The following is a 27,543-nucleotide window of genomic DNA, read 5'->3' as shown; positions in this document are numbered from 1 at the left end:
AGCAATGTCTGCACGGTCCTAGCACCCTCGGGATCTCCATAGGGGATAAGGGAATCCATAGTGTGAATTTGGCCTTAGAGTATCAGAGATGTGAATGTAAAAAATCTCTTCCACTTTCTATTTCTTTGCTTGGAAACTGACCTATTTATGGTGCATATTTTAAATCCTCATCACATCAATTTATGTTGCATATTTGTTGTGAACTTTCCCCATTAATTTTAAGGGTTGTAAGGAGAATGCTTTTTACAGTTTTATGATACGTTCTCACACATAAATCCACTGCGGGTTGCCTGCAGCTCATTTCCACAAGCAGGTAGCAACATAATCCACTTGCAGATTTTCTGCTATGTAAATTCCTCTAGCTGAGTTCCGCTGTGGGAATTCTGCAAGCAAAATATTAGCTGGGGGCAACCCGCAGCGGATTAGTTATATGTAAATATACCCTGAAATGTGGCAGCGGTTACCCCTCTTGGGCAGCGATATGTTAAGCATACACTTGTGTCGAGAAGTCCAGGAAATGCTCAGTAGGGGGACAACAGCAAGGAATTGGGGCAGGTGAGTAGGCATTTTTATAGTTTTGTTCTATCACAGCCTGGCATTTAACTCCCTGGACAACCCCTTCAATGGGAAAGTAAAAATACACAATAAAACGCTATTGTAGATTTTGCTGCATAAATGCAGCAAAATCTGAAATTGTACATTTTAACACATTATCAGAACAACTTAACCCCTAGCCACAGGATAGAAGAAAAAGGTCTGATCAGAGAAGTCCAGCAGATACAGTTACATTAGGGCTTGTGAAGATGCCGACCATATTTACCTTCAGGTCTATGTAGCTGTAGCACCACTTTATATACCATGCGATCTAGTATACATACACACAATGCACTGCTCATTATTTTCCAGCTACCTAGTTATACAACAATCTCCATTATACATTCTGTGGCCCACAACTAGACATTCCAAAATCATTACAACTAGGACTCTAGAAAAGCTGCACGAAACCCCTGCAGGGGCTATGAGGGAAGCCATATTGATTCACCCAGCTTTCCAGAGACAGATTTACCTAAGAAAACACATAAGCAGACATTTTTCTCAGCACTTTATAAAAGTGGTTGTCAAGAAAAGGCATACTAAATGTAACGTGTTGGTTTTCTTACCTTGAATGGTCCATTATCAAACATGGATGAGAAAGTATATGCAAATCCCTGGGTTAAAACTCTATCAAACCAGCCCTTGAGCATGGCGGGGAGTCCAAACCAGAACATTGGGAACTGCAATATGTAAAAGAAAAACAGTGGAGATATTTATTAAAACTGGTGCAAAGAAATAGTGCAGTTGTCAGCAACATGGCCCTACATTTTTTGAATAGAAGGTACAAGCAAGTAGAACCAGCTCTACCCCGGGCTTCTGCGCACGGACAGGACCAGGACTAGTCCAAACATATGCAAGAAAGGAAGAATGTCCAGCGCACACACGTGTAAAACCGAGCTGCTTTATTGCATGGTTGCCATAAGATACATCGGACACTCAGGTAACGTGACGCGTTTCAGCCCGCAGGGCCTTAGTCATACACCATGACGTATGACTAAGGCCCTGTGGGCCGAAATGCGTCACGTTACCTGAGTGTCCGATGTATCCTATGGCAACCATGCAATAAAGCAGTTTGGTTTTACACGTGTGTGCGCTGGACATTCTTCCTTTCTTAAATTTTTGGAATGGAATATAAAAAATTAGAGCTGAAATGAGACGGTTTGCTATTAACAACTGCTGCAGCTTTTATACTTAACTGTACGTATGCATGTTTATACCTGAAATATCACAAGATCTGCAGATTCCAGCTTCTTCTGCTCCGTTACTATGTCTTTGCTGAGCCTCCCCTCCTTCCAGGCATTCATTGACTCTGGACCATATTTGAAATTTTCAGGGTCCTTTGCATCTCCTGCACACAGAAGATAAATATGTGTAAAATAGTAGTACATACTAGCTTTTCACATAAATGACAACCATGTGGTAGGTAACTAAGAGCATGCCCCATTTTTGATATTCATAGTGGATGTCCTGCTGAAACAGGAAGACAACCTCCCCCGTTACAGGTCTCTTCTAATAGTAAATTCCTTTTGTAACATCAACTGAAAAGAGACAATGGTGCACAACATAGGGCCATACAGTATTGCTGTGGAGGAACTGCTCACCTTAGGAGGTCCATACAAATATAGAGCTACAGATATCCTTTCATGGACACCTTAGAAGAACTGCTAGGGGTAATCAGAGTAAATCACATCTCTGATACTGCAAGTAGAAAGAACACCAATTTGGTTGCAATAAAATAAAAGAATCCTATAAGAAACGTGTTATATACAGTACAGTGGTCCCTCAACATACGATGGTAATCCGTTCCAAATGGACCATCGTTTGTTGAAACCATCGTATGTTGAGGGATCCGTGCAATGTAAAGTATAGGACAGTGGTCTATAACCTGCAGACCTCCAGATGTTGCAAAACTACAACACCCAGCATGCCCGGACAGTTGAAGACCAGTTGAAGACCACTGGTATTGGAGGTTATACTCACGTGTCAGCCGCTCCGGACTGTCACCGTTGCCCTGGATGTCAGCCTCCATCGCTGTTGTCGCGTCCCCGGGGTGTCCCTGACGCTCCGGCAAGGCCTCAGCTTCCCCAGCATCCTCGCTCTGCATTGCCGCCATCATGTCGCTATGCACGCCGCTCCAATTGGATGACGGGACGGCGTGCGCAGCGACATGATGACGACGGAGAGCGCCGACGATGCAGGGGATCCCGAAGAGGACGAGCCGGAGCCCCGAGGACAGGTAAGTGATCGTCAGCGGAGCACACGGGGCACCGTAAACGGCTATCCGGCGGCAGCTGAAGCAGTCTACGCTGCCGGATAGCCGTTTATGCGATTGCCCCGACATACAAAAGCATTGTATGTATGTTGATGCTGCCTTCAACATGCGATGGCCTCTGAGAGGCCATTGTATGTTGAAATGATCGTATGTCGGGGCCATTGTAGGCCGGGGGGGGGGGGGGGGGAGGGGGGTCACTGTATATGTATACAGTATGTAGTATTCTGTAGTTTTTAGCACATAATGTTGCCTTAATGCTGAATCTGCATATTACTTTATAGTTCTTTAGAAAGCATGGGATGACTTACCTGTAATATCATCTCTAGACACAAGGGGATTAAACTTCATGGCGTACAGATCAGACACTGTGACCTCCCATCCATTCTTCTTGAGAGCCTCCACAGCCGCCTCCTTCATTGCATAATTAAAGGACGTCTTTTCTGGATGAGCCAGGACTACAAGAGCACGTTTTCCTGAAAGCAAACAATCCTTGTTAAGAACCGGCACTGTGCAAGGACTCCAGGTCCAACTTTGCGCCCTGAAGGCTAAACCTCACGCCTTATCCAAAACAAGTATCTAAGGTAGAGAGTCAGAACTCCAATAGGGAAGCAAGTAGCTTTATTCATCCATCCAGTTTACAAAATGCAACGTTTCAGTCTCTCAATGAGACCTTTCTCAAACTTAAATGGTCACTCATCAAAATTTTTTTTGCTATTGCACTCCCTATGGTAAATAAAATAAATCTTTAATGCACTTTGTTTAAAAAAAAAAAAAAAGTTTTCTATGTTTTATTTGTATAAAAAAAAAAAACTGCCACTAGGTGTCTCCCTACTTGTCCAGAGCACATTTCCCCCACAATCATTTGCACAGACTTTGGGCTCTTGCTGGCTTGACAGAAGTCAAAAAGCAGAAAATGCTGATTTGGGGGGGGGGGGGGGGTAATGCAGCCTTATACAATCATTCCAATCATAGCTCATCTCACACTGAACTGTGCTCTGTGCTGTGTGTAGCAGAGTAAGGGAGGAAGTTATCCCCTGGATGGCTTTAGATGATGTCGCGCCCGCTGGGTAACGCCCCTTTCCAGTCTGAATCTGAGTGAGCAGAAAATACTTAGCAATATCAAGGTAGAAAACTAAAGACAAATAATATAAATAAAGGCAAAGGGTGGTTTATCATGATGGGGCAGTGACCTGGGAGGGTTATAAAATTTAACAAGATCATGAGAGGTACTCTTTAAGAAAGGTCTCTAGAGAGACAAACATTGACAAATTTCAGCTGCGATTTGACGTGGTAACATATTTTAGAACTGCACCATTTTATATCCAGGCGCAAACTTGTTGTGCAATGTATAACATTTTGGTGTCCTCTGTGCGGTCCCCAGCAGTATTGGAGCCTCAAGTCTTCCTCCACTCTAGGCTACGAGGCTCCCGCACACACAGGCTGAGGGAGCGCCACATTCATCCTCACACAGAGCGGAGAGCAGAGAGGCGCTGCATAACAGAGGAGAGGAAGACCCAAGGTTCCAATACTACTGGGGACCGCACAGAGGAAAATGCTGAGGCAACAAGCAGGAGGATAACAACCACCAGTATTCTTATCACCATGATAATGGTACAGAATAATAGCAGTCAGTAGGAGGTTAAGGAGTGAAGTGGAGGGAGGCATGGGCCAGCAGTAGTTTCTATGGGGGAGACTTACCAAAACCTATCCAGAGGAAAAGTTGCAGTATATATGGCTATGAGCAGTCAATGTTAAACTCACTCCCAGCAATTACACCCCTCCCCCTCACAGCCAGCACTGTGACCACAAACCCTATTGTAATGAAGTGACCACCCAGAAATAAAAAGTCATATCTCGGAAACAACATACTGTGATGAGGGCCCCTTAACTTATCTATTCATAAAAAAAATTAAAAAAAAATAAAAATAAAAAACACAACAACAAAAACTAGTCAAGATTTTGGATTTGACCACAGGTCCGCTCTTTAATGCGAGTGTCAAAGAATCAGTTTGCGGTATATAGGACTACATGTCTTCAGAGTGCCCATGCTGATCCCTGTTCCCTGCAAAAAAAGCAGCTACAGTAGTCATGTGAGTGTTAGCCCTGGACCATAAAGTATTAGAAGGTCACCTTCTAAAATGTCCTCACCAAAAATTGCTGCGATGGGAAAAGGTTAATGGGCATGCTGAGAGTTGTAGTTTTGCAACAACTGGAGGTCCACAGTTTAGAGAACACAGATTTATCAACTGGCAATCAACTGCAAAATTGCGTGCGCAGTGTGCTTTTATTTTTCATAGCAGGTTGTGGTGAAATTGTCATCTAATCTTGTGCTATTTGAATATGGTCTGTGCAGATGCACTGGTTGGTGCACTAAATGTGTGCAGGAAAATATCGGAGTGTAAATGTTCTGCAGTGACTAGCTGGTGTTGGAATGGAGTGGAGTGTGAGCTTTTCACCCTTCCTGTCATTTGCACACATTTATGAAGTGACGTGTGCAACATGATACAATTTGCAAAGCAACTAGAAAAACCACACACTTTCGCATTGCGCATAAATCTGCGCTAATGATTAACTGCCCCTTAGTATCAGTGCAAGATAATTAATGTATTTACGAGCGAGTTCTTTATATTAATGTAGAATGTGGGGCAGATTTATCAAAACCTGTGTAGACGAAAAGTGATGCAGTTCCCATAGCAACCAATTATTGCTCCTTTAGAGGCCTTTTTGAAAATGAAAGAAGTGATCTGATTGGTTGCTATGGAAAACTGCACCACTCTTCCTCTATACAGGTTTTGATAAAAATGAACCCCATATCTATATACAGAGTTTAAAGAGCAGGAAAAAAAACACCCCAGCCAGGAAACCAAATAACCAGCAGCAGGTGGCAGTATAGTTTTGCAGAACAGATCGGCATGAATATACTCCGTATAAATAGAGCATCTACAAAATGCATTCTCATTCAAGGTCAACTAATGCCCCGATTTCACAGCTGTTTTCTGGTGCAACATGAACCCAAGTGCTGTGCAGGTCAGAGGTCCCATGTCTCCCTATCAGCAGTGGTACCTACCACTCATTAGAACAGGACTCCCGCATAGTTACCATCTGGGGTGTTCTTATGGCGTCTCCCACTTCTGTATTCTGCTTTCAGAAAGAGTAGGCAAGTTTATATATTACTATGCTTTTTATTGTTTATTTAGAATGTGCAGAAACATATAGGGGGAGATTTATCATTGCTTTTAGAGCATTTTTTTTGTCTATGTTTTGGCGCAGTTTAGGCGCAAGCAGCATATTTAGTGACTTTTAATGCGTCTTTTGATATAGACAGTTTCACTCTTTTTGCCTACCCCTAGAACGTTTTCTTTTTCACCATGCAGTGGTCACACATTTATCATTTGGGAATTTTGTCAAAAGTCACTATTTTGTGCGCAAAGGTACTTTTTTAGGCGCAAAGCTACACCACCTACCAGTAGGCGTGAGAATAATTTCTACCTTCCGCAATTCAACCTTTAACCTCTTGTGGACAACAGTGTCCCACTCCCCTTCTGTGACACGTGCTCAGGAGCTGAGCGCAGGTCATAGCTGAGTGGTCCTGACAGCTGCCACCAGGACCCATCTCTAATGCCAGACATCCCGATGATGCCTGGATTTAACCCCTTAGACACCGCAATCAAATTTGATTGTAGCGTCTAAAACGCAAGTAAAAATGTCCAGGCAGCTCTGTGAAAGTAAGTAAAACCCCTAACCTGCAAAATTCAGGACCCGGGAAAGTGTCTACTTCCCTCCCTCACAAGCGTCTAGAAAAAGTGTATGTGGTAGAGCTTTTCCCACCACAGTAGAGCTGCGCAAAATTCATCATCCTGCTGCACCTTCTTGATAAATAAGATGCACGCTAGTCAAACCCAACACCCAAATAAACGTGGGAAAATAGCTCTACTGTAGGCATTCTTTGATCAATCTGGGCCATAGAATACAAATAGCATACATTTTTCCATTTACTTATAGAAGGAGAAAACATATGTTGTATATGCTTAATAAGAACTACGTTGTACAATTTACAGTATTGAGTCTTATTTCCTGAATGGAATAAGCACAAGAACAGACTACAAGAATAATAGAAAATATAGAGGGTAAAAAATTAATTAAAAAAATTAATGAGTAAGAGACATTTTTGGCACAAATAAAGGACAGGAAAAAACAGGCTGTACACAAAGTCTTGAGGCATGTAGTAAAGTAAAGATGAAGTGTGTTGCAGATCTTCATTTCATATAGGAGATTCAAGTATTGTATAATATCAGGGGGCAGTGTATAATATTATGGAGGCGTGTATGATATAGATGCAGTATAATATTATGGGGAACAGTGAATAATAATATGGGGGCAGTATATAGTATAATAATAATGAGGATAATAATGAGGACAATATAGAATCAGGGCCGATGCAAGGGTTTTTATCTACACAGACGATGGTGCATTTTGGTGCACCTCCTCACAACCCCAAAATCCCCCCCAAAAAATCCCAGTCTTATCTCCACTCCCACGCTCCCAGTCCGGAGCATTACTACTACTCTGCGGCCCTCTGCTCACCCCGCACATCACGTCATCTAATCACTCAGAAAACTGGGTAAGCAGAGCACCTCCTGAATACAGTACCGGAGCAAGGATTCACGTTCCCTGATCCTGTACAGTACTGAGTGTTAACCATAGAAATGTCCCTATCACAGGAGGAGGACCTGAAGGCACTATTAACCAACTTATTATGGGGCCTCACTTGCCCCTAGCCGCAAGTCACCTGCACAGGGACATCGTTTGTGAGGCCCCTCAACCGTCCTGGGACCCATTTCCCCCTGATGACTTCTCCATCGGGCTGGGAACCGCTCCCAGCCCACCTCCACACTCTCTTCCATCACCATCATGCCATACCAGGTGCCTCCAGGTCCCACTCCTGCCCCCGCCACAACGGCGACAAGTGATCCCCCTTACTTGTCCCCGTTCCTCCACAAACCAAGGGCTCTAACCACCGCTTCCTTAATCTCCAGATGCCACAAATCCATCCTAAACACATTGAGATGGATACCATCATCAGCCATGAACTCGGGAGCCCCGCCTTCCAGTTCCCGGTGGTGCACTACCAGGCCCCCATTCCGCTCCACAAACTTGCCGACCACCTTATTAATCTTGACCCTAGCCCTGTTTAAGGCAACAACCGAGCGGGCCTGCCTCCACTTGTGCCTGGCCACCATCTCCGACCAGACGACTACCGGGCCAGGGAAGGAGGACCACAACCTCAAAAAGGTCCAATTTAACGTCCCGAATCAAGTCCCCGGACCTCCGAACCCCCAAATCATTACCCCCAAGATGAATCACAATAACATCTGGAGCCCTGTCCAGCTGGACAAAAAAACTGGACCCTCGCCAACAACTCGGCTCACCGCATTGCACTCTTCCCCAGCCAATGAACCTGCCCTTCAGTGCTAGCTAACCCCAACTGGCGACCAGCCGGCCGCACACCAGCCCGCACCCCACCTTGCACCACATAAGAGTGCCCGACGATCCAGATCAATCCTGGGCCGGCATCTGAAACGACAAAGACAAACAATACAGACAACAGGACACAAAAAACACATGCTTCACAGCAAATGAGGACGAACATACAATTGAAACCTCTCCGACACCCACCTCCTGATCCGCCTAATAACCTCATGACCCAGGCCCCATCGAGACGTCTCAGTGGCCGCACCAATACGGAAGGAGTGAGAGCTGTATCCCTCCGCTGCGCACCCCAGTGCTGCCAAACATTTCCGAAAAACCCCAATAAACTGACAAAAAACTGCCGTCCGCATGCAGAAAAAGGGGACCTACAACCCCCCCACACCTCCAAAAAGGCAGTATAACAAAAAAACAGACATACAGGCAAGCCCCGCAAGGCCGCCAAATGAACAGCCATCCCACGACCAACCTGATCCGTCTTTGAACGCCGCAAAAAACACTGCAACACCCCATTGACAATACAAACGTCCGAAAAAAGTAAACCCAACACGCTTACAACTAGGAGCCACCAGTTCGGAAATACGAAACGCGCTGAAAAACGCCCGCGCGAAAGCCAGACGAAACAAACTACATTCGTAGTCCGAGAAACAAATCCCCACCAACGCTGCCCCCAACTGCCCCATAAGCGGAAAAGACACTGGACGCCGCAAATCCCTGGCCACCGCCCCCCTCCGGAACCCCCGCAGCACCTGACGCGCCAAAAAACGACAGTCACGTCGGGGAAACCCCTAACCTTCAACCAAAAAGCCAACGCAGACATCCGCCGACTAATACCCGATGGCGACACTCCCTCGCAAAACGCCCAACCAACGTAAAACAAAAAAAAAGCCGCCTCCCAGTCAGAAGAGGCACCCGCAATGGACAACTGCCCCACCAGCTTTTCCCAATCCATCCACCAGCGCCGATATGACACCCAGGTTGCCTGGCTCACTGACCGACAGACTAAAGCAAGCGCCACCTCTAGACCAGTCGCCACAGCCATTCCGGGCACGGAATGCCGGTCTCCTCGGCATCCGGCACCAGTTCCCGAAAGCGGTCCCACTGTAAGCGAGCAAGAGAGCGTCAGCCACCGAATTATCCACCCCAGGCACATACAACGCCACCAACCCGCTTAACACCAAGTGCCGCAGCAGTGTAACCACCGGCGGTGAATTCGCCGTCTGGTTGTTTATGGCCAAGACCACTCCCATGTTGTCGCAATGAAAGCACACCTTCCTATTGCGAAACAACTCGCCCCACACCACCACCGCCACCACAATCTGAAACAGTTCCAGGAAAGCGAGATTCCTAGTCAAACCTGACTCCCGCCACGTCACCAGCCATTGCCCCACACACCACTGACCCTGAAGGTAAGCCCCAAAACCACAGCCCCCCACCGCATCAGTATATAAGTCCAAGTCTACACTGGACACCGACCTCCCAATCACCACAGACAGACCGTTGTACTTACCCAAAAACTCCAGCCACACCCCCAGGTCAGCCCTCAAACTCGCCGACAATCGCACATAGTGGTTTGGTTTAGTGACACCCACCATAGCCGCCGCCAAGGGCCGGCAAAAAACCCTCCCCATGGGCATGATCCGGCACGCAAAATTGAGACGGCCCAGCAATGACTTGCGCACCCGACATGGCCACGCCACCAACTCAGCTCAACCAACTTGTCCTCAGGCAGCTGACACTCCATGGCCATAGTTTTGATAACTATGCCCAAGAATTTCACAGAAGTTGCAGGGCCCTCTGTCTTATCCAGAGCCAACGGGACACCAAACCAGCCCGCCCGCATTTCCTGCAACAGAATGGTGCACACCCGAGATCCAGCCGGACCCAAGAAAAGAAAGTCGTCCAGGTAGTGCAACACTGAGTCCAAACGGGACTCACTCCGCACAACCCACTACAAAAAGGAGCTAAACTGCTCAAAATACGCGCAGGAGATGGAGCAGCCCATGGGCAGACAAGTCCACAAAAAACTGATCCCTCAGACAGCACCCCAACAACTCAAAACTGTCCGGGTGCACCGGCAACAGACGGAAAGCCGCCTCAATATCCGTCTTGGCCAATAAGGCCCCCACGCCGTACCTCCGGACCTAAGACAAAGCCGCGTCAAAAGAGGTATACGACACGGCACAAAGCGCCGGGTCAATACCATCATTCACCGACCCCCCAGCCGGATGAGAGAGGTGGTGAATGAGGCGAAATTAGTTGGGCTCCTTCTTGGGCACCAATCCCAAGGGGGACACCCGCAAGCTGTCCAACGGAGGCAACTCAAACGGTCCAGCCATCCTACCCAACGCCACCTCCTTCAACAACTTTTCTCTAACTCTGGGTGGGCCAACACCGAGACCAGATTCCGCACCGCCCCACCCCCCGACTCAACCCCTGTAAAGGGAATGCGGAAGCCATCCGTAAACCCAGACCGCAACAACTCCGCCACCTGACTATTTGGGTAACTGGCAAGGAAAGGCTCCATCCTTGCCACCTGCACCGGGATCGCCCCTCTTCTGGTCAGCCTCTCCCTGCTTGCCTTTTCCCCTACGGAAGCAATGGGACAAACCGTGGCCTCACCTCCCACAGCCGGAACACTCGTGCTTGAAACGGCACTCGGCTCTGAACTTGCAATTCCCCTCATTGAATTGCCAACACAACCCTTTACCTGCTCCCGCCGACCGCCCCGTCCCTGACCCAACTCCCCCGGTGCCATCCTGAAAGGACTGCAATCCAGTCCCGCTGCGTGGAGCTGCCTTAAGCTGCATCCACAACCCGATGTCCTTATGGTCCCACCGCAAGTCAGGGCACACCGCCATCCGCTGCCGGAACTGTTCATCGTACCGCAGCCAAGCCCCGATAGACCCGATAAGCCTCGCCCACTGCATCCATATAGCAAAAGAGGACGGAGCAGTGCTCAGGCACCTTTTCCCCCACTATGCTGGCCAAAATCGCAAAGGCCTGAAGCCAGTTCGAGAAGGTCCGCGGAATAAGCCGATACCGCCGACACTCCTCCTCCTCCACTTTCTCCAACCTCTTCGACTCGTCAGGCCGAACCTTGTCCAGATTACATTTTTCAAGCGGGAGCAGTGAAAAAATATCTACATACTCCCGCTTCCAAATTTTTTCTCTCACTTCCGCTTTGAGGTGCGCCCCTAAGGGGCCCTCAGAGCAAACATAGACCTCCACCCTAGCCGCATCAGCCAACCTAACACCCCCTCCAGCCCCAGAAGCCGCGACAACAGGAGAAGACCCCCCAAAAGCAACCCCAGCACCGCCAGCAGGCACCGCAGCAACCGCCACCTCCGGCGCACCCGGCCCTACTACCTTAGTCGCTGCGCCCCACCCAGGAACCGACGACTCCCCCACCCCCAATCCGCTACCCCGCAGCAACGCTTGCAAACCGTCCAGAAAAAACTGCAAACAGCCGGGGATCTCGCAGCTCCTCTCCTGGCCTGCTCCCTCTCCATGGGCACCACGTGGGAGCAGGCCGCCGATCCATGCCCCCTACGTCGCTAACGGGATGTGCCGCATGCGCGTCCCGTGTTCGTGGCTGCTGCAGCAAGGCCACCAACGTGCGCGCCCCCCGACCGCTGGCCTCACCGGGCCTCCCGCTAGCAGTGGCGGCCGAAGGACTCACTTCCAGGGCTTCCTGTGGTGCCAAATGTCTGGTGCAAAACTGGGTAAACAGCTGTGATAAATTTGATGTTTAAAAAGAACCTGTCACCAAATAAACTGTTCTAAACTAACTCAGACTATGTTCCCTAACTACTCCTAACACCCCTCCAGCCCTTAAAATTTTCAGAGCTTTAAAAGCTGTGCATCTTGCCTTTCTTCTTGCTCACATAGTGCAATTTCCCAGCAGGAGAAAGTGGTCATTTCCCAGCAGGCATGACATCACTGAAGCCTGGGGGACTGCTGGGGGACCACTTCTACCCTCACATGGTTGCAGAGCTGTGATGAATAGAAGACCTCAAGTTCTGTACATATTTCAGTCTGTGTTGCCATCAGTGAGGTTCTCCTGCAGCTTTCTTTCTGTGCAGCTTTCTGTGGGAATCTGTGGCGCTTTCACTTTCTGTGCAGCTGTCAATCAAGCTCAGCGCAGAGAAGCACTTCCTTAGTTTGGTCTCCTGCCAAGCCAGGAGGAGACCAAACTGTATTAAAAGGAGAACTACGGGATTGAAAAATGTATCCCCTATCTTAAGGATAGGGGATAAGTTTCAGATCGCTTGGGGTCCAACCGCTGGGGCCCCCCACTATCTCCCGTACGGGGCCCCGGCTCTCTGGTTAGAGAGGGAGTGTTGGCCACCACACGAAGCAGCGGCTGACATGCCCCCTCCATACACTGCTATGGGAGAGCCGGAAATTGCCGAAGGCAGCGATTCGGCTCTCCCATAGCAGTAAATGGAGGGCGTGTGTCAGCCGCCACCTCGTGCGGTGGTCGGCACGTGCTCTCTATGCAGAGAGCCGGGGCCCCGTACGGGAGATCGTGGGGGGCCCCAGCGGTCGGACCCCCCGCGATCTGAAACTTATCCTCTATCCTTAGGATAGGGGATAAAATGTTCAATCCCGTAGTTCTCCTTTAATTGTGGCAGGGAACAGAACAGTTTTTTAGATTACATTTTAAACATATTTATGTTGATAATTTTAAAAGCAAGTTCATGGGAAAGTGTCTGCTAATTACATAAGGAACACTATAGTAACAGGTACTCCAGATTTATCAAAATCTGTCTGCATTTCCCATAGCAACTAATCACAGATTGGGTTACAATTTACCAGAGCATTTTTTTTTTGAAATTTTTAAGAAGTGAAAATCTGGGCCGGGTGCCTATGTTTACACTGTATAAGAATTAGGTCATGGTAATTTTCCGATATGTAACCAGGCATTCTGGCAAGATTCTCAGGTGCCTCAATAACTCATTCCCTTTTCTTCAACCTATCTTACTTTGGGCAACAAATAGCTCTACATTACTTTCTGCATTTACCTGCACATATGGTCATCATTTTCCTGCCTTCCTTGTTGAGAAGAAAACGTATTTCTACTTCTGTACCTCCTTCTGTGGTTTTAATATTTGTTATCGTATTTGTACAATTGATCAAACATAATGAGCAGTCTCTGCTGGTGCCAGAAAAAGCACTGGACTCAAAAGGCTGGCACTGTGCTGGGGATAATTAACACCGTACAGTACTATAGATAAAATACAGTGGGAGAAGGGAGTTATTGGTGCACTGGGTTTTTAAGATGATCAGAATGTTCAGCAAAGAAGGAGTTACCGTATTTTTCGCCCTATAAGACGCACCCAATTTATAGGTGCAAAATTTAAAAAAATAAAGATTTTTAACCCAATAGTGGTCTTCAATCTGCGGACCTCCAGATGTTGCAAAACTACAACTCCCAGCATGCCCGGACAGCCGTTGGCTGTCCGGGCATGCAGGGAGTTGTAGTTTTGCAACATCTGGAGGTCCGCAGATTGAAGACCACTGCATTGGAGGTAATACTCAAGTGTCCCTGCCGCTCCGGACCCGTCACCGCTGCCCTGGATGTCGCTCCATCGCTGTCGCCGTGTCCCCGTCGCTCCGGAACGTCTCTGCTGCCGGCCGGGTATCCTCGCTCTCCGTCGCCGCCATCACATAGTTACGCACGCCGACGCACGTACGCGACGACGTGATGACGAGGAAGGAGAGCGCCGGCCATACAGGGGATCCCTGAACAGAGAAGACACAGAGGAGACAGGTAAGGTCCCTCCCGGTGTCCTGTAAGCACTAACCCGGCTATTCAGTAGGGCTGTTCGGGACCGCCGCAGTGAAATCGTGGCGGTCCCGAACAGCCCGACTGAACAGCCGGGTTAGTGTCACTTTCCCTTCAGACGCGGCGGTCAGCGATCGGTGATGTCCTGTATTAGCGGCGGGTCCCGGCCGTTGATGGCCGCAGGGACCGCAGCGATAGGGGTGTATTCGCCGTATAAGACGCACCAACTTTTTCCCCCCAAAGAAAAAGTGGGGAAGAAAAAGTGCGTCTTATACGGCGAAAAATACGGTATATCACAAAGGTCCCTGATCTGAGTAATATGCTGCCGCTGCTAGTGGTGATTACAAACCAAAAGGAGGGGAGAGGGCTGCAATGTGTACATAGTAAGAACACAAGTATTTACACAAGGGATGGCTGTGCAAATTATTATTAGTGGTCACAGATGTGAAAGAAGCTTTGATATACCTTCCAGACACAGCATGAACCCTCTGGAAGAGACAGACAGGCTCAGATTGAATGCATACAGTCTCTATCTCCCCCTGCAAGCCCCACCCCATCTTCCAATGTTGTGCCTTGGTCTCTGCTGCTACAGACAGAATTCCCCTAACAAAAGGCAATGTACAGCAGTTTTCAGGGAAGTGCAACACCTAATTGGCAAGAATCTAGAGCTTTTTTTTTTTTTTTTAAGAGGCCCTTTTTATTTTAATGAATTTATATGTGGTGTCCCAGGACTAAAGGCTGTCCTGTGGGCTTCGAACTTCCTCAGGCAGACCTGTGGCACAGGTGTTGGGCCCCTAAAAGACTGGTTTTTATTATAATGTTCAAGCACTTTATCAGATGTTTTGTATATTTTCCTAAGTATTATGTTATGTGTTATTTATGTGTTCTACCTTTAAGAGAGGAAAAGGCAGGCCCATGTGACCCTGCCTCCCAATAGGAACCCCTAAATTCCTTAGTATATAGAGAAGTGGGGGGGGGGAGGGGTTGCCCCGAGTTAAGCCTAGAGCTGTGTTCAGAGCACAAGTGTGGCAAAGGTGTGAGCTGTATGTGGAGAAGCTCTGAGGAAGGTCCAAAACAAACCTAACGTCTTATCCAGCCATTCTGCAAGGATCTCCAGCATAGAGGAAATTCAAGCCTGGTGGAGAAAGTCTGAGGACTTTGTCAGAACCCTAGTGGCCTGTTGTCTTTCTTTACTCCCCGTGTCTGGCCCAGGAGAAACTGTCTCCAACCTCTGACCATGTATAGGATAACGGCGCCCAGGCGTCAAAAAGTGATCAGATATTCCTAGCAACCCCCGTGGCACCACATATATGAGGTGGCCCAGTACCGGATGGTGTTACCCCGTACCTTCCCTGCCCTGTCAGGCAGTGTCCCAAGGGCCCCCTGCAGTGTTCCCCCCATTGTAAATATGTTAAGGACGCAGGGCGTATCCATACGCCCGTGGGAATTCCGGTCCCCACCGCTAGCCGGTTGGGGACCGGAGCCGGATGCCTGCTGAAATCGTTCAGCAGGCATCCCGGCATATCGCCCAGGGGGGTCATTATGCCCCCCCATGTCGGCGATGGCCGCAGATCGCTGGACAATTCAGTCCAGCGATCTGCGGCGATTCCGGGTCAATCGGGTCTCCGGTGACCCGGAATTACTGGCTGATCAGGGCCGTCTCTGACGGCCCCGAACAGCCAGAGCCAGCAGGGCCACCTCACGATCGCCCTGATTCGTCGGCCGGTTTACCGGCCGACCAATCAGGGCGCCTGCTGCGGGTGTCACTCCCGCAACCCGCTCCGCCCCTCTTCCGGAGGACGTGAGCGGGAAGACGACCCCGGGTGCTGGGGACCCCGATCCCCAGCGTCCCTGTTGGGATCGGGGCCCCAGGAGCGACGGCCGCGGCGAGGGACTGACCTGCAGCGGAGCAGCAGCAGGTGGTGAGTGACAGCCTCCTGCTGTTTAGCAACAGCTCCCAGCATGCAAACAGGGCATGCTGGGAGCTGTAGTTATGCAACAGCAGGAGGCAGACCACCACAACTCCCAGCATTCCCTTATGGGCATGCTAGGGACTTATAGTTTTGCAACAGCTGGAGGCACATTTTTTCTATGGAAAAGTGTACCTTCAACTGTTGTATAACTACAACTCCCAGCTTGCACAAACAGCTAAAGTGCATGCTGGGAGTTGTAGTGGTGCATCTGCCGGTTGCATAACTACAACTCCAAGCATGCCCATTGGCTGTCGGTGACTGCTGAGAGTTGTAGTTTTGCAACAGCTGAAGGCACACTGGTTGTGAAACTCAGTTTTTTTTTTACCTAACTCAGTGTTTCACGACCGGTGTGTCTCCAGCTGTTGCAAACTACAACTCCCAGCATGCACGTGTATGCTGGGAGTTGTAGTTTTGCAACAGCTGGAGGCACACTGGTTGCGAAACACTGAGTAATGTCACAAACTCAGTGATACATAACCAGTGTGCCTACAGCTGTTGCAAAACTAAAACTCTCAGCATGTACAGTCTGTCAGCACATGCTGGGAGTTGTAGTTTTGCAACAGCTGGATGTCTCCCCCCCCCCCCCAATATGAATGTACAGGGTACACTCACATGGGCGGAGGTTTACAGTAAGTATCCGGCTGCAAGTTTGAGCTGCGGCAAATTTACTGTGAACCCCCGCCTGTGTGACTGTACCCTAAAAACACTAACATATACACATACCCCTACACATGCCCCCCTCCCCAATAAAAATGAAAAACGTCTGGTACGCCACCGTTTCCAAAACGGAGCCTCCAGCTGTTGCAAAACAACTTCTCCCAGTATTGCCGGACAGCCGTTGACTGTCCAAGCATGCTGGGAGTTTAACAGCTGGAAGCACCCTGTTTGGGAATCACTGGCGTAGAATACCCCTATGTCCACCCCTATGCAATCCCTAATTTAGGCCTCAAATGGGCATGGCGCTCTCACTTTGGAGCCCTGTCATATTTCAAGGCAACAGTTTAGGGTCACATATGGGGTATCGCCGTACTCGGGAGAAATTGTGTTACAAATTTTGGGGGGTATTTTCTGCTTTTACCCTTTTTAAAAATGTTAAATTTTTGGGAAAACAAGCATTTTAGGTAAAAAAAAATTTTTTTTTTACATATGCAAAAGTCGTGAAACACCTGTGGGGTATAAAGGTTCACTTAACCCCTTGTTACGTTCACCGAGGGGTCTAGTTTCCAAAATGGTATGCCATGTGTTTTTTTTTTGCTGTCCTGGCACCATAGGGGCTTCCTAAATGCGATATGCCCCCCCCGAGCAAAATTTGGTCTCAAAAAACCAAATATGACTCCTCCTCTTCTGAGCATTGTAGTTCGCCCATAGTGCACTTCAGGCCAACTTATGGGGTACCTCCATACTCAGAAGAGATGGGGTTACAAATTGTGAAATTTGGGGGGGGGGGGGAAACATTTTTAGTGAATTTTTTTTATTTTTTTACGTATGCAAAAGTCGCTAAACACCTGTGCAATATTAAGGCTCACTTTATTCCTTGTTACGTTCATCAAGGGGTCTAGTTTCCAAAATGGTATGCCATGTGTTTTTTTTTGCTGTTCTGGCACCATAGGGGCTTCCTAAATGCAACATGCCCCCCAAAAACCATTTCAGAAAAACGTACTCTCCAAAATTCCCTTGTCGCTCCTTCGCTTCTGAGCCCGCCGAACACTTTACATAGACATAAGGTATGTCCTTACTCGAGAGAAATTGGGCTACAAATATAAGTATACATTTTCTCCTTTTACCCCTTTTAAAAAATTCTAAAATTGGGTCTACAAGAACATGAGTGTAAAAAATGAAGATTGTGAATTTTCTCCTTCACTTTGCTGCTATTCCTGTGAAACACCTAAAGGGTTAAAACGCTGACTGAATGTCATTTTGAATACTTTGGGGGGTGTAGTTTTTATAATGGGGTAATTTGTGGGGTATTTCTAATATGAAGACCCTTCAAATCCACTTCAAACCTGAACTGGTCCCTGAAAAAAAGAGAGTTTCAAAATTTTGTGAAAAATTGGAAAATTGCTGCTGAACTTTGAAGCCCTCTGGTGTCTTCCAAAAGTAAAAACACATCAATTTTATGATGCAAACATAAAGTAGACATATTGGAAATGTGAACAATAAAAAAAAAATATTTGGAATATCCATTTTCCTTACAAGCAGAGAGCTTCAAAGTTAGAAAAATGCAAAATTTTCTAATTTTTCATGAAATTCTGGGATTTTTCACCAAGAAATTATGCAAGTTACCACAAAATTTTACCACTATGTTAAAGTAGAATATGTCACGAAAAAACAGTCTCAGAATCAGAATAAGTAAAAGCATTCCAGAGTTCTTAATGTTTAAAGTGACAGTGGTCAGAATTGCAAAAAACGTCCGAGTCCTTAAGGGGTTAACATAGTGGTAACATTTTGTGGTAACGTGCATCCTTTCTTGGTGAAAAATCCCAAAATTTCATGAAAAATTAGAAAATTTTGCATTTTTCTAACTTTGAAGCTCTCTGCTTGTAAGGAAAATGGATATTCCAAAAAAAAATAAAAATTTGATTCACATATACAATATATCTACTTTTGGAAGACACCATAAAATTGATGTGTTTTTACTTTTGGAAGACACCAAAGGGCTTCAAAGTTCAGCAGCAGTTTTCCAATTTTTCACAAAATTTTCAAACTCACTATTTTTCAGGACCAGTTCAGGTTTGAAGTGGATTTGAAGGGTCTTCATCTTAGAAATACCCCACAAATGACCCCATTATAAAAACTGCACCCCCCCCCCCCCCAAAGTATTCAAAATGACATTCAGTCAGCATTTTAACCCTTTAGGTGTTTCACAGGAATAGCAGCAAAGTGAAGGAGAAAATTCACAATCTTTGCATGTTCTTGTAGACCCAATTTTTGAATTTTTACAAGGGGTAAAAGGAGAAAATTTATACTTCTACTTGTAGCCCAATTTATCTCGAGTAAGCACATCCCTCATATGTCTATGTAAAGTGTTCGGCAGGCGCAGTAGAGGGCTCAGAAGCGAAGGAGCGACAAAAGGATTTTTGAGAGTACGTTTTTCTGAAATGGTTTTTGGGGGGGCATGTTGCATTTAGGAAGCCCCTATGGAGCCAGAACAGCAAAAATAAATAAATAAATAAAAAAACACATGGCATACCATTTTGGAAACTAGACCCCTTGAGGAACATAACAAGGAATAAAGTGAGCCTTAATACCCCACAGGTGTTTCATGACTTTTGCATATGTTAAAAAAAATTCACTAAAATGTGTGTTTCCCCCCAAATTTCACATTTTTGCAAGGGTTAATAGCAGAAAATACCCCCCAAAATTTGTAACCCCATCTCGCATGTCGCATTTAGGAAGCCCCTATGGTGCCAGGACAGCAAAAAAAAAAAAAAAAAAAAAAAAAACAAACACATGGCATACCATTTTGAAAACTAGACCACTTGAGGAACGTAACAAGGGGTACAGTGAGCATTTACCCCCCACTGGTGTCTGTCAGATCTTTGGAACAGTGGGCTGTACAAAATTTTTAATTTGCACAGCCCACTGTTCCAAAGATCTGTCAGACACCAGTGGGGGGTAAATTCTCACTGCACCCCTCATTACATTCCGTGAGGGGTGTAGTTTCCGAAATGGGGTCACATTTTTTTTTTTTTTTTTTTTTGCGTTTGTCAAAACTGCTGTAACAATCAGCCACCCCTGTGCAAATCACCTCAAATTTACATGGTGCACTCTCCCTTCTGGGCCTTGTTGTGCGCCCCCAGAGCACTTTGTGCCCACATATGGGGTATCTCCGTAGTCAGGAGAAATTGCATTACAAATTTTGGGGGGCTTCCCCCCCCCCCTTTTACCTCTTGTCAAAATGAAAAGTAAAGGGCAACACCAGCATGTTAGTGTAAAAAAAAATATTTTTTTTTACACTAACATGCTGGTGTAGACCCCAACTTCACCTTTTCATAAGGGGTTAAAGGAGAAAAAGCCCCCCAAAATTTGTTAGGCAATTTCTCCCGAGTACGGCGATACCCCATATGTGACCCTAAACTGTTGCCTTGAAATACGACAGGGCTCCGAAGTGAGAGCGCCATGCGCATTTGAGGCCTGAATTAGGGATTTGCATAGGGGTGGACACAGGGGTATTCTATGCCAGTGATTCCCAAACAGGGTGCCTCCAGCTGTTGCAAAACTCCCAGCATGCTTAGACAGTCAACAGCTGTCCAGCAATACTGGGAGTTGTTTTGCAACAGCAGGAGGCTCCAATTTGGAAACAGTGGCGTACCAGACTTTTTTCATTTTTATTGGGGAGGTGGGCTGTGTCGGGGTATGTGTATATGTAGTGTTTTTTACTTTTTATTTTATTTTGTGGTAGTGTAGTTTTTTTAGGGTACAGTCACACGGGCGGGGGATTACAGCGAGTTTTCCGTTGCGAGTTTGAGCTGCCGCGCAAAATTTGCTGCATCGCAAACTTGCAGCCTGATACTCACTGTAAGCCCCCTGCCCATGTGAATGTACCCTGTACATTCACATGGGGGGAACCTCCAGCTGTTGCAAAACTACAACTCCCAGCATGCACAGTCTATCAGTGCATGCTGGTAGTTATAGTTTTGCAACAGCTGGAGGGCACACTGGTTGGGAAACACAGAGTTAGGAAACAGACAATGTTTCCCAACCAGTGTGCCTCCAGTTGTTGCAAAATCACTACTCCCAAACATTCTCAGGCATGCTGGAAGTAGTAGTTCGGCAACATCTTTAGAGCCAAATGTTGCCGAACTACAACTCCCAGCATGCTTGGATTTGTAGTTTTGCAACATCTGGAGGACTACAGTTTGCAGACCACTAATACAGTGGTTCCCAATCTGTGCCCTTCCAGATGTTACAGAACTACAACTCCCAGCATGCCTGGACAGTAAGGGCATGCTGAGGATGTGTAGTTTTGCAACATCTGGAAGGGCACAGTGGTCCCAAAACTGCGGACCTCCAGATGTTGCAAAACTTCAACTCCCAGCATGCCCGGACGCCAAGGGCTGTCTGGGCATGCTGGGAGTTGTAGTGTAAGGGGACCAGATGGAGCAATCCAGATCGCTTTACGGCGGTCTGGACTGCTGCAAAGGTCCCGCGACGCAGCCGAAGATCCACTCACCTCTCGCCGCCGTCTCCGCCGCCGGGATCCGGGTCTTCAGGAACGAGGTAAGTACCGGGGACGGGCCCCAGCACTCCCCCGTCGTGTCCTCCGGTCTTCCTCCCGTTCTCTCCCAACTTCCAGGGGCCGTGCAGGGCGGGAGGAAGAAACCGCCCCCCCCCCCCCCCCCTGCGATTGGTCGGTTAGCTAACCGAGGAATCGCAGGGGATACTATACTTCAGCATGGTCCCATGGTCCTGGCTGTCTGTGACAACCGGGATCATGCAAAATTACCGGGCGGTCAGGTCCCTGAGACCCGATCAGCCCGGTAACGCCGCAGATCGCAGGGGCGATTTCCCTCGCGATTTGCGCCAATTTTCGACATGGGGGGCTGATATGGCCCCCCTCTGCGTTTGCCCTGGATGCCTGCTGAAGCATTTCAGCAGGCATCAGATTCTGATCTCTGCCCAGCAGGGACCGGAAAACGCCAGGACGTTTTCATACGTCATGGGTCCTTAAAGCCCAGGGTGTGGAGACGTATGCATACGTCATGGGTCCTTAAGGTGTTAAAGGAGTACTCCGGTGGAAATTTTTTATTTTTTTTTATCAACTGGTGCTAGAAAATTAAACAGATTTGTAAATTACTTCTATTAAAAAATCTTTACCCTGCCAGTACTTATTAGCAGCTGTATGCTACAGAGGAAATTCTTTTTGAATTTCTTTTTTGTCTTGTCCACAGTTCTCTCTGCTGACACCTGATGCCCGTATCAGGAACTGTCCAGAGCAGAAGAAAATCCCCATATCAAACCTATGCTGCTCTGGACAGTTCCTGACACGGACAGAGGCGTCAGCAGAGAGCACTGTGGTCAGACAGAAAAGAAATTCGAAAAGAAAAGAATTTCCTCTGTAGCATACAGCTGCTAAAAAGTACTGAGAGGATTAAGATTTTTTAAATAGAAGTAATTTACAAATCTGTTTAACTTTCTGGCACCAGTTCATAAAAAAAAAAAAAAAAAAAAAAAAAATAAAGTTTGCCACCGGAGTACCCCTTTAAGTGCAGGTACGATGCCAGTGCTGTGTGTGCTAGGCTGAATAGTCTGTCTATAGAAACCATAGTGCAGGCATAAGCAATCTCCGGAAGTGCAGAGGTTTTAGACTACGTCTCCCATGATGCTTTGGCAGCATGAGCATCATGAGATATGTAGATCAAAACATTTGCAGTGCTAAAGGCTACCTATGCCTGCCATAGTGGCTAGATAAAGGTTTGCTGGCCAACAGGTGAAGAGAAGCAGACAGGCACACACAGAGAAACTTAAAGGGGTTATCCAGGAAAAAATATATATATTTTTTACTTTTTTATTTATTTATTTTTTACACACATATCAACTGGCTCCAGAAAGTTAAACAGATTTGTAAATTATTTCTATTAAAAAATCTTAATCCTTTCAGTACTTATGAAGTTAAGTTCTTTTCTGTAATCCGAACTTCTCACTCCCGTCTCCAAGACTTCACTCGTGCTGCACCGGTTCTCTGGAATGCTATCTCTCAATCCCTCAGACTCAACAACAACATCCATAGTTTCAAACGTGGCCTAAAAACACATCTCTTCAGACAGGCCTATAACAGTCTCTAATTGGCCTCATCATATCCCCAACATATCCCCAACATATCCCCAACATATCCCCAACATATCCCCAACATATCCCCAACATATCCCCAACATATCCCCAACATATCCCCAACATATCCCCTCACCTCTTGTTTGAATAGTTATTGTGTAATATTATGTCTGATACTTGTCTTTGTTTGTACCCCATAATTGTAAGCGCTGCGGAATCTGTAGGCGCTATATAAATAAAATTATTATTATTATTCTGTCTAAGTGCTCTCTAATGACACGTGTCTCGGGAAACGCCCAGAGTAGAAGCAAATCCCCATAGCAAACCTCTTCTACTCCTGAGACAAGCAGAGATGTCAGCAGAGAGCACTGTTGCTAGAAAAAAAAAACTCAACTTCAGCAGCTGATATATAGTGGAAGGATTGAGATTTTTCAATAGAAGTAATTTACAAATCTGTTTAACTTTCTTGAGCCAGTTGATATTAAAATAAATAAATAAAATTTCCTGAAATACCCCTTTAACGACAATGTATGTCATGGTACTTAACTTACGCTCAGTCATGACCGCGAGCACCGGACCTCGCATCATGAGCGGTGTCCCGGTAATGGCGGACATCCGCGATCGCGCAGATGTCCGCCATTAACCCCTAAGATGCCGTGATCAATACAGATCACGGCATCGGCTGCAGTGCAGTACTTTAAATGGATGATCGGACCGCCTGCAGCGCTGCCGCGGGGATTCGATCATCCAGCAGGCCGGTCGGAGGTCCCCTCACCTGGCTCCAGCCGTCTCCCGGGGTCGCCATAACACTGATCAGTTCTATGCCCTATGCATAGCACTGAACAGTATTAGCAATCAAAGGATTGCTATAGATAGTCCCCTATGGGGACTATTAAAGTGTAAATATGAACGTAAAAAAAAAAAAAAAAAAAAAATTTATTATTTTTTTTTAAATCCCCTCCCCCAATAAAAATGTGAAATGTCCTTTTTTCACCATTTTACCCCCATAAAGTGTAAAAACAATTATAATATAAAATGTTACTGATCCCGTATGTTGAACAGCGTGAACGTGTAAAAAATAATAAAAATAAAAAAATAAACCTTCGCTGCTTTTGAGTCACATTTTATAAAAAAAAAATTACAAATTAAAAGTTTTATATACACAAATGTGGCATCAATAAAAAGTACAGATCATGGCACAAAAAATTAGTCCTCATACCGCCGCTTACATGGAAAAATTTTTAAGTTATAGGTCATCAAAATAGAAGTATTTTAAAACATACTAATTTGGTTAAAAAGTTATCAAATTTTTTTTTTTTAAGCAAAACAATAGTAGAAAAGTATATTATCATGGGTATCCTTTTAATCGTATTGACCCAAAGAATAAAGAACACACGTATTTTTTACCGTAAATTGTACGGCGTGAAAACGAAACCTTCCAAAATTTGCTAAATTGCGGTTTTCTTTTTAATTTCCCCACACAAGTAGTATTTTTTTTGGTTGCGCCATACATTTTATGGTAAAATGAGTGATGGCATTACAACGGACAACTGGTCGCACAAAAAACAAGCCCTCATACTAGTCTGTGGATGAAAATATGAAAAAAAGTTAAGATTTTTTGAAGACGAGGAGGAAAAAAAAAAGGAAAATGCAAAAATAAAATTGGCCTGGTCCTTAAAGGACATCTGCAGCGGTACAAACACTTATCCCTTATCTTGAGGATAGGAGATAAGTGTTTGATCGGGGGGGGTCCGAACGCTGGGGCCCCCGGCGATCTCCTGTACGGGGCCGCGGCTCTCCCGTGCAGGGGGCATGCCAGCCACAGCATGACGTTGCGGCTGGCAAGCCTCCTCCATACATCTCTATGGGAGAGGCAGGGAGGCAGCATTCGTGCCTCCCCGCATCCCCCATAGAACTGTATGGGGACGGGGAGGAGACGCTATGTCACCATGGGCGCTAATGCCGGCGCCCCGTTAGGGAGATCGAGGGGGGTCCCAGCGGTTGGACCCCCCCGCGATCAAACACTTATCCCCTATCCTGTGGATAGGGGATAAGTGTAATTCCGCTGCAGTTGTCCTTTAAGGTCAAAATGGGATTGGTCCTTAAGGGGTTAAAGGAGTTGCCTAGCAGGCAGGGAGTTTTTTATGTTTTTATTTATTTTTAAACATGGCCTCCGCTGCAGTGAAAATAAAGAGATATACATACCTGGCCTGTCCCGCTGCTGCCGATTTCTTTAACCTCTGGTCCTCTTTTTACTAGTTCCAGTGTCTTTCTTGGTGAACAAGATTCGTCCCCTTAGCAAAGTCATTGGCTGAGCAGGCAGTGACTGCCCACATGGTATGTCACCAGAAGTTTGGGAAACTGGCAGCAGTGGGGGACAAGGCTAGATGAATCTCTCTTATTTTCACAGCAGACTAGGCCAGCTAAGAAAAAAAAACACACAAAAAAAAAAAACCTTCTTGCCTGGACAACCCCTTTAAACATTCTCCATTCCCCCAACAAGAGTTAGGATCCTATTTCATGAAGTGACTATGGGCCAAACAGGTTGAACGTGTAAACGTTTGTGGTGCCTTGGGGGGGTATGGCAGTTGGGGTGTTGCTGTGAGGTATATCACGGTTATAATTAACTCTTGTCAGTCGTGTCACCAGGGTGAGGGTTAAATGCTGTATGGCTTGGCCTATCACCACCCTTCCCAAGAGCGATAGGTAGATGCAGAATAAAGTATTGTCCACAACCAGAGCTTTGCTGAAAACTTGAATAAACTTTACTGAAGATTTTCTGTAACATGCGAATACAGGAACAGTCTTTATAACCAAGTCTATGTACAGCTCAGCTGAGATTGACGTATGGTTGGGACTTTTGTAAGTTCTTTAGCTTAGTAGGGTTTAGTATGCGCAGATCTGCTGGATTTAGGGTTATGTTTAGGTCCAGGGTCCTTGCTAGAAGAAGCTCACTGTTTGATTCGAGACGAGGCGGCAGGCTTTGGCCCAGTGGCTGCCGATGACAGCTGCGCAGATCTTTACTCAACAGCAGCCCACGAGGAAAGAGATGCTGCTTGCTCTGCAGCTCAGGAACAAGAGAGTGTCTATTGGCTGCAGCTCCCTTATATGGGCAGGGGCTGGCCGTTTTAGGATTGGTCCAGACCATCTGCCAATCAGCTTTACAAGGCACTGTGGGTATCACATGACCCAAAACCTCCAAAGGTCCTTTTACTAAACTACAGTCGCATGACCCGCAGGCCCTACGCGACGCTATGCAAGGTAAGTATACACTTTCTATACAGTATGTACATTTATTTTAGTAATATATTAACTATATGAGGGGTGACTAGGGGATGACTAAAGAAGCAGAACCCCACAGTTACTAGGAACTCTGACTTTGGGGACCCCTAACCAAGGTACGGTATGCAATACGGTACCGGGACACCACACACTCATCAGCTGATCGATTCTTTTTGACAACTTTGACAAAATAATAATAGTTTGTGGGCCGCATATCTCTCTGTGTAATAGAGGACGTGTGGCCGACAAGTGATGGAAGGGAAGGGGCACTCACATTATATAGGGATTGATGGAAGCATGTCGACCCATCTAATAGGGCAAACCTGGTTATGTGTGATCCTGTTTGCTGTACCATGTACATAAGCCTATATCTGCTCACTGATACGCATTCTACATTGATTATTACAATGGCCATCAATATCTATAGACCCTGAATGTAATAAATATTACCAGCTGTATAACTGTGCGGCATTAGTGTTAGTTTACTGTAGCTCTGTTGTTGGATTCCGACTCTCCCATAGAGATGCATGGAGGGGGGGGCTGGTGTATGACTACAAACTACACAATTTCATATAAGTTACCTCCTATATATTTTTGGCTGCTCATTTTGCTTGCCTTGCTGTATTAGTCACAAGTGTCTCCAATGAGTGTTTTGTAGTCTACTGTAGGGCAGCTTCAATAAACAGAATTTTCATGTCAAGGCTCGCTGGAATACTGGAACTCCCTAATGAGAACTGCAATTGCTTCTATAGAGACGTTTATTTTCGAGGAGATATAATTACGTTCTCAAGAGACATGTTGCAAAGTTTATACTGTTGTTTTTTCCCCGTAATATCTGGCTTTGGGTATTTGTAGAAGTGGTTAAAGGATTTATCCGGCATTAGAAAAACAGAGCTGATCACTTCAAATAAACTGCACCTCATTTGTCTGCAGGTTGGGTGTGGTTTTGTAGCTGAGTCCAATTGAAGTACCGTATTTTTCGCCGTATAAGACGCACTTTTTCTTCCCCAAAACTGTGGGGAAAAAGTCGGTGCGTCTTATACGGCGGATACACACCTATCGCGGCGGTCCCTGCGGCCATCAACGGCCGTTACCCGCGGCTAATACAGGACATCATCGATCGCGGTGATGCCCTGTATTAACCCTTCAGATGCGGCGATCAAAGCTGACCGCCTCGTCTGAAGGGAAAGTGACCCTAAACCCGGCTGTTCAGTCGGGCTGTTCGGTCCCGAACAGCCCGACTGAATAGCCGAGTTAGTGCTTACAGGACACCGGGAGGGACCTTACCTGCCTCCTCGGTGTCTTCTCCATTCAGGGATCCCCTGTATGGCCGGCGCTCTCCTTCCTCGTCATCACGTCGTCGCGTACGTGCG

At 46.6% G+C, this 27,543-nt stretch overlaps 1 protein-coding gene across 2 annotated transcripts in view; it reads right to left on the bottom strand.

The window, feature by feature from the left end:
• The window catches only part of LOC130277662 (NAD(P)H dehydrogenase [quinone] 1-like), a 38,286-nt gene that overhangs the window by 4,511 nt on the left and 6,232 nt on the right, over nt 1-27,543 (bottom strand). Inside the window, exons 1-4 of one of the 2 annotated variants that reach the window (XM_056528397.1) lie at nt 25,094-25,113; nt 3,175-3,339; nt 1,812-1,942; nt 1,161-1,274 (exon numbers count right to left, since the gene is read on the bottom strand). In XM_056528397.1, coding sequence (XP_056384372.1) covers nt 1,161-1,274; nt 1,812-1,942; nt 3,175-3,283 — 354 coding nt within the window. In that variant the 5' untranslated portion in view covers nt 3,284-3,339; nt 25,094-25,113. Of the gene's footprint in view, nt 1-1,160; nt 1,275-1,811; nt 1,943-3,174; nt 3,340-25,093; nt 25,114-27,543 lie in introns of those variants that run through there. The other variant, XM_056528396.1, reaches the window with a different exon arrangement.

This window comes from Hyla sarda, chromosome 6 (genome assembly GCF_029499605.1).
Source record: "Hyla sarda isolate aHylSar1 chromosome 6, aHylSar1.hap1, whole genome shotgun sequence".
NCBI classification, from domain to species: Eukaryota; Metazoa; Chordata; class Amphibia; order Anura; family Hylidae; genus Hyla; species Hyla sarda.
Note: the sequence above shows the minus strand (reverse complement) of the source record. Positions and strands in the feature narration are given on the sequence as shown.